Genomic DNA, 11,349 nt, shown 5'->3' on the forward strand with positions numbered 1-11,349 from the left:
CTGGAGGACATCAGGACAGAACTCAAGCACAGTTGACACTTCCAGATTACAGTCCATCACTGGAGGACATCAGGACAGAAACTCAAGCACAGTTGGAATCTTGAGGCAAAGCTGATACAAAGGCCATGGAGAGGTGCTGTTGGCTGACTTGCTTTACATGGCTTGATCAGCCTGCTTTGTTATAGAACCCCAGGGATGGTACCACCCACGGTGAACTGGCCCATGCCCCACTGATCACTAATTAAGAAAATGCCAAGAGTTGGATCTCATGGAGGCATTTCCTCCACTGAGGCTCCTTCCTCGCTGATAACTCTAGCTTGGGTCAAATAGACACAACCAAGCAATAGTTCCCAAGGCCCTTATCTGTCCATGGCAGGTGGCAAAGCTTGCCCCTTGCTGTTGTTATGTGATAATGCATGGCCATTGATGTGTAGGCCATACACATCAATGAAAAGTTAAGTAACTTTTCAACAGAGTTCTTATTTTGGGATCCTACTTTTGGTGACAATGAAAGGGTCTTGCATCACTCAGGGCTTGATAGTGTAAAAAAAAAAAGACCACTAAAAGTGAGGTGATATTCAGAGACACAGATAAGGCCTAGCCTGATATGAGGAGAGGATGGTACTGGGACACAGTATGTTCATGAGGATTCTCACATACCCACTGGGCGATTCTGCTACTCGAGGTCTCCACAGCCATTAAGAAAAGGAGGTTTTGTTTTGTTTTCCAAAATAGCTGCAACTTTCTAATATAATGGTTATATATGCTTTAAGTTTTCAGAGCAGGGCAGCGTCAGAGACACATTCAGTTTTAAATACTGGAGGGTAAGACTCTGTAGATGTTTATTTAGGTGTAGTCAGGAGCTGGTGCAGAGCTGATGATGCCATGGAGGAATGCTGTTAACTGGCTTGATTTTCAGGGCTTGCTCAGTCTGCTTTCTTATAGAACCAGGACTACCAGCCCAGGAATGGCATCACCAACAATGGGGCTGGGCCTTCCCCCATCAACCACCAATTAAGAAAATAACCTTACAATTGGATTTTTTGGATTTTCTCAATTGAAGTTTTCTCCTTTCAGATGACTCTGGCCTCTGTCAAATCTATATAAAACTAGCCAGCACAGTCTCACAGAGGTGAAACTTGAAAATTAACATTTTGTAGACAAAACACGGGGTGGGGGGAGGGGGGAACAGGACAAAGACATTCAGTATGAATGGTGGGATGAAGGGTACTTACTATGGATGTGGCCTTATAGTCTTTCTTCCCTATTAGTCTCCACCTGGAAATCCCTCCTTAAGCAAGCCTTAAGCATGAGGCAGGAACATAAAACATGAGTTGTCGCCCTTTAGTTGGTGAAATACTACATAGGTCAGTGTGAAGATCTGATGGCCATCCTGTGTTCTCAGCATACTCTGACCATGCAGCAAGTCAGACTGAACACAAGTTAGGGCACTACGACTCTCCCGTAGCAACCCAGGCACAGAGCAAAGGAAAGAAGGCAGATGACTCAATATTCAGGAACTACATTCCAACTCCATATAGAAGGCTGGGACTTAAGTCACAGCACTTCTCACTAACAACACTCATGGGTCTTTCTATTTTCTAGTCTTTCTATTTTCTAGTATCTTCAATTTCTCTTTCCAGTGTTTTAAAGCTTTCATTGTAGACATTTATTCTAAGATATTTTTTGAATCATGAATTACTATTTTAAAAACCAATGTTTGTTATTAGAATATAGGAAGGCTCTTGATTTTTTTTAAACAGTAATTTTGTATACTACTACTATCCTGCTGAAAATGTTCATCTGCCTTAAGAATTTGATGATTATCTCTAAGGTCTCCTGTGTACAAATTTCTATTTGTAAGTAGGGATACTCTTACTTTGCTTACTCTTTTCATTTCTTTCTCTTGTCTCATTATTGTAGCTAAGACCTCAAGGACTATGCTAAAACAACCAAAACCCTAGAGACAGTGGGCACCTTTCATCTTGACCTTCATTTGAGTAGATACGCTTTGCTTTTCCCCATTTAGGCATAGATTCATGTATATGTTTGTTTAAATAAATCATATTAAGATAGTCTTTGTCCCTTAGGGCTTTTATCATGAAGGATGTTAGGTTTTGTAAAACAACCAACCAATCAACCAACCAACAAGCAAACCTTTCTACAGCTATTGAGAGGACCATGAATTATCTCGAGTTCCCATCCCTGACTCTCTGGAATGAAGCCCATTTGATCATGGTGTATTTTATGTGTTTTTAAATTCAGTTTCCAAGTATTTTACTGAGAATTCTTTTTTGCATGTATATATCCACCAAGAAGACTGTACAATAACTTTCCATTGTGGTTGTGTCATCTGTGGTAAGGTATTACTGAATTTGCAGCGATAGCTTAGTAGCATTCCATCTTTTTTTTTACTTTGTAATTTTTCTCTCAACTTGAAACTTCTTCGAAGTCCAATTCCTTCATCCTAGCAGATCTAAAATCTTTATATAACTGAAATTTTACTGAGTCTTTTTTAGCATTCCCCCAAAATACTATAGTGATACCAAGCACACTAGCTATCTGACAAATTTCTCCTCCAATAAGAATAAGTCTCTTAGAAGCAAAGTTCATAATTTTAAAAACATCAGATTTCAGACTTCCCACTTCCTCTTTTACTTCCATAACATAAGATACAGACTGAAACTAGCAAAGATTCCATTTCCTAAGGAATTATTTTTCAATCACTCACAGCTCACAAGAAACAATCAATTCAGAGCTGTACTACATTAAAAACAAAACAAAAACTACTTAAACCAGTGTTCTTAAAACGAGATGAATACAATATAAGGCCACTTGAGAATCCTATTCTTAATAATTATATAACAAAGCTTCCTGAATTATACTCAATACTAAAACAATGCCATTAGGTGCTAACACAGAACCTGGAAGACCACACTTATGCATGAGCAGTACTACCCTGCCTACATGTGCATCAGTCTCCAGATCACCTTCCCCTCCCTGCTTCCCATGAGTCAGATAGGACAGCCATCATGACCCAGTTGAGAAGACAGGGAGTCTATTACTACTGCAAACATTTTCAAGACTGCCAGAAGTAGCTCCAAAATTCTTTTGGCTCTAAGCCTGACACGTGGACTTCTACTTGCGTCATTTCCTTATGAAGTTTTTAGAACAATCACCTATCTCTAAACTTTTTGAAGAGCAGACACTACAGAATATTTCCTGGTCAGCTTCAAAACATATATGCAGTGAAAAGAGCATGAAAAAGACTAGCCATTCCACTCCTGATCCTGTCTTGGAATGTCTTCTTTCCACCATCCCCAAACTTCATTAAATGCTGTAGAATGATTCACATTATATATGCTGTCAGTAGAAGGCAGGAGGAGGTCATAGAAAAATAAAGCAATTTCAGTTTTGCCTATATTTTGGGAAAATTCTTAACTACAATTATCTGCAACATTGTAATTTATAATCAGAGATTTTCACATTTTAGTTAAAGATCTACTTAAGTATCTCACTTTCAAGAAAAACAAAAGAAAACTTGAGCAAATATATTTTTTAAAAGTCAAATTTTAAATAAAGACCATTATACAAGGCTTTAAACATTTTCATAACATCACATTTTCTTTGTCCATTCTAATTACATCTAAAACAGATGTAATGATTGGAATATTAATCTAAGTACTTGGTTTAGCTGCTGTTGGTGCTCCCAAACCATTTTCTTCCTACGTAAGAAATCTTGAGAAGGAGTGACACTTTAATCCCTTAAACCCTTTTGGTTCCTTCTCTAGCCTATGACTCATTTCTCACAAGAGACAGGTTGGGGCTTCTTTCCATCTGGTGTGTGTACTACTGGGAGCCGGAGGAACATTTCCATCTGGAGGAAGTCACCGTCCCAGAGGCTATGGCCATTAACAGAGATTTTCAACTGGATAAGATCGAAGATCACCTAGGAAACAAGCCTCTGGGCGTGGCTGTGAGATTTTCAAAGCTGAGTAGGTAACTGAGGAGGGAGACTTTAAATGTGGGTGGCACAATTTCCTGGGATAGAGCCGCAGGCTACATAAAAAGAGACAGGGAGCTGAGAGCCAGCCTCCATCTCTACTGCATTGTCGGACTGCAGCCAGCGGCTCCATGTTCCTGCTAGCGGGGACTTCCCGGCAATGAGAACAGCAAACAATGCAGCTATAGCTGCTATTATTTAGCTGGCAGCAGAGGGAACTCTGACGGTTTTCCTCAAAGACAGCCATTGCTTTCATGTTTCTTGACTAACAACATTCTCTTTGTAGACTGCCTGAGCAATACACACTACAGAGGTTCTTCAGAATCCCCTGCCTTCTTCTCTGAGACAGCCCTCTTCTGGTTATCTTGTCCCTGCCCCACTCCACAGGCACATCAAGTCACTGCAGGATGAGGTACATCTCTTCCACAAAAGTCAGACAAGGTGGCCTAGTTAGGGAAACAGGATCCACAGTCAGGGAACAGATATAGGGATAGCCCTGTCTCCAGTTGTTGGGGGACCTGCATGAAGAATAAGCTGCACATCTGCTACATGTTTCTTTATGCCTCAGTTGTTCAATAGCAGGAGGGTGAGGGTTGACTGAGTGCTGAGCTGGAGTGGACACTGTAAGTGTATGGGCCAATGGACTGTCAGTGTTTCACACCCTCCTCCTACTGCTCTTTTTTATTTATTGATTTATTTTTGCTCTTATTATTTTCATGTACATGTGTGTACGTATGTATATGTATATCCCTGAAGAAGCTAGAAGAGGATGTCAGATCCCCTAGAGCTCTAGGAGGTTATAAGCTTCCCTACATGGGTGCTTGGGAATTGAACTCACATTCTCTGAAAACAAGTGCTCCCAACTGTGGAACCATTTCTCCAGCTCCCCTTCTTTTTTTTTTTTTAATATTTATTTGTTATTATATGAAAGCACACTGTAGCTGTCTTTAGTCACATCAGAAGAGGGTGTCAGATCTCATTAAGGGTGGTTGTGAGCCGCCATATGGTTGCTGGGATTTGAACTCAGGACCTTTGGAAGAGCAGTCAGTGCTCTTACCTACTGAGCCATCTCTCCAGTCCGCTCCAGCTCCCCTTCTACTTCTTTTAACTTTTATGTGAGAAGCTGTGAAACTCACAATTGTTGTTCTGACTTAATCCAGTCTGCAGATAGTCTCACTTTGACTCTGTCTTATGTGGCTGAACAGCACTTGGCTTTTTCTAGTTGAAGCAGAACTCATATGCTCATTTGCAGGCAAGTCTGTGAACAGTGTGAAAGATTACAAGTTCCAGGGTCACCTGTTACAAAGAAACTTAGTACACAGCTATCTTTATCCAGAAACAAGTACATGTAAGAAAATAACATCTGTCTGATTCCACTGTATGACAGCAGGTAAGCACTCAGAGTTAGGATGCACAGCCTAGTATCCATATCCACATGCCAGTACATGTCTACTGATTTAGCAGGAGACATGTGCCAAAACTGCATAGGATGTAGGTAAGGTCAGAGTGGAGAACATATGAAAACAAATATAGAGACTGGAACTGTGAGATCTCACCTGTTCCATTAACTATTATCAGGAGTAGCTTGGACAATCAAACACCTTCTCTTTTCACATGCCCTTAAATTGGATCGGGGTCTGGTGGCAATTTTAGCTCTTCCCTCATGAGAATGTTAACGTAGGGTACACAGCCAAGTACATACCACAGGTAAATAACTGAGAAAGAGAACTTATCTTCAATCCCTGCCCTTTCTAGATACAGGAATACACCTTCTAACTCAGACAGACAGACCTTCTAACTCAGACAGACAGACAGACAGACAGACAGACAGACACACACAGACACACACACCATGCACCCTCAAATAACACAAGCAAAAAAAAAAAAATTAGCCCATAGGCATTAGAGAGCTTCTGACTTCTAGAAAGTGAACTACAAGTAGTAGCTGTCATTGCTGCAGAGGGATCACCAGTTTCCTATGACCCAGCACTCACCTTCTGATGGCCTTCAGAGTCTTTATTATACGGCTTTATCATTGCACACATTAGGATCTACAAGTTCCAAAATGCAGGCTAGGAATCCTGAGCCAAGCTTTTGTAAAGTCAGATCCATCACTGCGATTTTCAGTGTGAATTTATATTTATAGCACACTTACTTTAGCAGTTTACCTAACTATACTATATCATTCCTTACCTTGTGGAGCAGTTTTCTTTCTTAAAGAACAAACATGATTAGAACGGGAGGGGTGGTTACAGCTTGTCTGTTGACAGTTTGCCATGGAGGGGTGGGGAGAGGCTGGAGAAAGTAGGTATACCTGTTCCTATCCTGTGCAGCCACCACGGGGAGATATACTGCTCAGAATGGCCAAGGCACTAGAGGAAAATTTTGAAAATGCTTTTAAAATTAAAGGGCCAAATTTAGTCTCCCCATACATACAGATTGTTCTTGAGTATACAAACAAAACTGTGAGGAACTGTCCCACAAACATCCATTGTGTAGAAGAGAAAGAAGAAGCAGAAAGCTGTTCTTGAAAAATAATTACATTTACTCAAAGGGAACTGTACTACAAAAACCAAGCCAAAGCAAACAAACAAACAAACAACAAAAACCCAGGAATTTCGGAAGGAGCAGAAATGAGAGGTTCAAAATTCAAAGCCTCTGCTTTGTTTGGACCTGTGTAAGAATTGCTGTGGTCTTTTCCACAGGCATGTCCCCTCCAGAGCAGTCCTAGAATATCTGGAGACATGCTAGTGGAAGTGACTCCCAAGTAATGCCTAGCAAATCATCATTTCATCACCCCTCACATTCTTTTAAGTACCACACAACACACAGGACATCTTTCCCCACCACACACTCTACTACACAATCATTATGAAAAAATGGGGAGGCAGTTTTACTTACATGGTTAATGAAGAGACTCTTGCGTTTTTCTCTCACTGTGAAAACAAAACATGGGTCAAAAATGTTATGCTTGCATACATAGCAACCCCTGCAGGTGGCAGAGACATGAGCCTCTTTGCTATGCTCATATTCTCCTACCAACCAAGGTTCCCAGTTACTTATTTACCAAACTAAACTGTAAAGAAGCTGCACAAATGGCAGATCTAAACTTCATCAACAGAGGTCAATACACAGTCACTTAAGCAATACCATAGTAACTGTATCTGGAGTCAACTGAAGACAGATTTTCATTACCTGAATGAAGTACTGGTATATCTTATGACAATTATATGTATCCAATACTTTATGGTAATTAAGAGAATTATTTACCTAGAACCCAAATGGATTTTTATAGATCAATATTATATGAATGAATAATTAGTAAGAACACTGATATCCCTAATAGCAGACCAAGTGATGTGGAAAAAAAATTGCTGTGCAGTGGAAGACACTTGGTTCCTCTGGCCAGTACTGCAAACAGGCCTGAGCTTCCTTCTGTTTCAGGAAGCTCCAGGAAGCATTTGCAGTTTCTACACTCAGAGAGACAGATGAGCCTCCCATACTGAATGCTGTTTTGTCCAGCCTTGCTCCTGCATATTCTGAACTGCATTGCATGCCTTTAGCCTCAGTTTTTGTCACAACGGGCAACCCTCCAGCCTCAGAAACCAGAAGGTTGTCAGAGAACACAAAGAAACTTGTGATAAACTACTGTCACTAAATGTTGTGTTGTCCTTTCTAAAGACTAACCTTTATGGGCATACACTAGTCCATCAACTAACCAAGTAGTTCCTTGTAGAGGATATGAAGGACAGGCTTCTGCAAGGAGAAGGTACTATCTCAACAAAGTGCAAATTCAGCTTTTCATCTGAGCAAGCATTATCCTGTGGTTTGTATCCACAAAGCCCTTTAGCCAAGAATTGAAGGTCTTGGAGTTTTCTACACTTATAGTTGTTCTAGATTCATAAGGGAACACTCTTGGTGCCTCCAATATAGCTGAGCCAAAGTCCTGGGCCCAGCAAGTGAAGGGACCTTGTTCTTAAACACTTGTAAATGAAAACTGAAAGAAAGATACCAGAAGAGAGAAAGACCTGCCATGTTCATGGATTGGTAGGGTTCAATACTATGAAAATAGTCATCCTACTAAAAGCAATTTACATATCCAATACAATCTCCTTCAAAATTCCAGTGCAGGGGCAGGCCTTTAATTACAGCACTCCAGCATCAAAAACAGGTACATCTCTCGAGTTATACGTCAGCCAGAGCTATATTTTGAAACCTTAGCGCAAAACAAATAAACAAACAAACAAACCCACCCAATGCAATTCTTCATAGAAATTTTAAAAAGCAACCTTAAAGTTAATATGGAAACACAAAAGAATACAGAAACTCAAAAGATTCTTGAACAATGAAATTGTCAGAGGTATCATCATCCCAGATTTCAAATTATACTACAAAGCTATAGTAGTAAAATCAGCAACTGGCATAAAAACAGTCAATAGAACTGAAGCCCATTACTGACATAGCCACTTCATTTTTGATAAACAGGCCAAAACTATACATTGGAGAAAAGACAACATCAACAAATAGTGTGCTGGTAAAACTGTTTAGCTATCTGTGGAATAAAACTAGGTCAACATTTCAGATCTTACATAGGACTCAACTTCAAATAGATCAAGGACCTGAACATAAGACCTGATGATACTCTGAATCTGTGAGAGGAAAAAACATAAAATATGCTTTAACTTACACAACTAAGAAAAGATATTCTAAACAGTATTCTGGTAATACTGGCTTCAAGACCTGCAACAAATAAATGGGTCCCCATAAAACAGAAAAGCTTCAGTTCCACAGAGTAAACTATAACTGAAGAGAAGAGACAGTCTACAGAATGGGAAAAAATACCAGCTATGCTTCTGAGAGAGGGTTAATCTACAATACACAAAGAACTCAAAACACTAAATGTCAATAAATCAATCCAATTAAAAAGTCGGGCATGTAATTAATCAGAATTCTCCAAAGATAAAATACTAATGGCTGAGAAATATTTTTAAATGTTCAATACCTGTAGTCATCAAGGAAATGTAAATTAAAATGTATTTGAAGTTGCTCTTTACCCTGATCTGAATGGCTAAGACTAAAAGAACAAATGATATCAAGTGTTGGTCTGGATATGGGAAAAGGCATATTCACTGATGGTAGAAACACAAATTAGTGCAGCCACCATGGAAATTAGTATGGAGGCTCCTCAAAAAGCTAAAGATAGACCTACCACATAACCACACACTTTGTCTCTCTCCAAAGGACTATATCCTACTATCCAGAGACCAAATAATCCATATTCACTGAAACCCTAGTCACAATAGCCAGAAAATGGAAACAATCCAGATATCTATCATCCAATGAAGTGTTAGATTTTTATAATGGAACATTATTTAGCTAATAAGAAAATAGAAATGCAAAATTTCCTGGTAAACAGATAGATCTGGAATCATTCTGACAGAGGTAACCCAGAAAGTCACACACTGCATATTCTCTCTAATATGCAGATTCTTGTTTTGAATTTTTACATATGCATGTTTAATAAATTGGAGTGCCCATAGAGGTCTGGAAATTAATAAAGGGTCATGGGGGTAGAGGATGCTTTCAGAGAAGGGAGACAGAACACAGATGGTATGAAGAGAAAGTAGAAAATAATGGGGCAAGAAGGATTAAATCAGGTAGGAGTGGAAAGCAGGGTAGAATAGGGAATATGAGGGAGGGGTAACTGACACTAAAGGCTTCGTAAAGAAGTTACATGGAAACCTACTACTGTAGAAGCTTTCTAAAATAAATGTACATATTAAAAAGTTTAAATGGAGGCATCCAATAAGGAAGGGTAAGGGAATGATACCTCAACAATGCAGAAAATCAAGTACCTCACTCGCATTAGCAAATAAACCCCCAATATCAGAATGGGTTACCTCTTTTTGAGCTGTTTGCCAGTGAGGTTCCATAGACTCCTAAACACTAAATTTTGTGAGTTCAAACTAACTCACTTTGTGAGTTCAAAACCAGTCTGCTCTACATAGACATAGGACAGCGCACGCGCGCGTACGGGTACACGCACGCACACACACACACACCGAAATACAACTGGTAAGTCCTAGTTTGGAGTACATACCAAACTTCCACTTTGTTGAGCTCATAACTTGGCCAGAGGTCGAGAACACAATGGCCAGAATACAAAGTGTACTGTAAGAGGATGTTAGCTCACACTTCCTAACCCTGGGCAGGGCATCCTGGTGAGGTCATTTCCACAAGGATGCAGAAGGGAGCTTGAACTGTTAGCAGATCTTTTATTTCTAGATCTAGATTCTGAAGATTGGGATATTCTGTACATTCAGGAGGAAATACAAATGAGCAAGGAGGAGACAACAGGGACAGAAAGAACAATTTCCCAGCTGTGTAAAGTCAGGAGGAAACTGCGAGATGGAGAAGATAAGGACGGCAGGACACTGCAAAAATCTATCAACCAACTTGTTTCCAAGACAATACCTAGGGCCAGAGGATTTCTTCAGAAACACGACCAACTATCACCAGAAATAAAAGTCAACCAACTAAAACCAGAAATGATTTCTCATTATAAAAAACATGTTTATGTCAAATTGGAAAATGTAAAGCACTATGACGAAGGAGGTTAAAATGGCATAGATAGAAATTAAAGCTTAGGAAATAACACAAAGAGAAAACATACTATAGCAATCCCAACACAGTATTTTGGTGGATATTTTAAAGTCTCTTTCCTGTGTGCATTTATAGAAATATATACTTTTGAAAATAGGTGTTTTTCTTCATGAATGCACTGACATATAAACATACCAATACAAACACGTCATCTGTTGTACTGGTATCAGCATTTTCACTGACTATATTTTCATTTTTTAAAATACAAGTGTATTTTGTCATATGTTTTGTATTTTTCCTACTTGATTCCATTTCTAGGACATTTTCTCCACAATTTCATTCTTTTCAAAAAGGGTCTTATTTTGCAGACCAGGCTGACCTCTACTCCTAGTCCTCCTGCCACAGCCCCTTGAGTTCGGGAATTACAGGCATGTATCACCATGCCCAATTTCTCTACTGCTTTCAGAAGCTGACATGTATACTTGTCTCGCATTAGGATGCCCATGAGTTCATGCATACACTGAAACAACTGAGCTAACACCATTCTGCACATGATGGAGGTGAGGCATTATTTTGATGACTCAAGGTGTTGACTGGGTACATTATTGCAAAGTACCACTATCATCTGACAGACCTGACCTATTCCTGGTCTCAGCTGAAGTGTGTCTTCTCTCCTCTGAGACCCTGCGCTCTGGTGTAAGGTGCTATAGTCTCAGCTGAAGTGTGTCTTCTCTCCTCTGAGA

At 39.7% G+C, this 11,349-nt stretch overlaps 1 protein-coding gene across 2 annotated transcripts in view; it reads right to left on the reverse strand.

Moving 5' to 3' along the window:
* Ccny (cyclin Y) overlaps positions 1–11,349 on the reverse strand; it is a 143,892-nt gene that overhangs the window by 57,790 nt on the left and 74,753 nt on the right. For both annotated transcript variants that reach the window (XM_021150564.2, XM_029472158.1), the window contains one exon: positions 6,905–6,939. In XM_021150564.2, the coding sequence (XP_021006223.1) occupies positions 6,905–6,939 (35 nt within the window). The remainder of the gene's footprint in view (positions 1–6,904; positions 6,940–11,349) is intronic.

The sequence above is a fragment of the Mus caroli genome, chromosome 18 (genome assembly GCF_900094665.2).
Source record: "Mus caroli chromosome 18, CAROLI_EIJ_v1.1, whole genome shotgun sequence".
Taxonomy (NCBI): domain Eukaryota; kingdom Metazoa; phylum Chordata; class Mammalia; order Rodentia; family Muridae; genus Mus; species Mus caroli.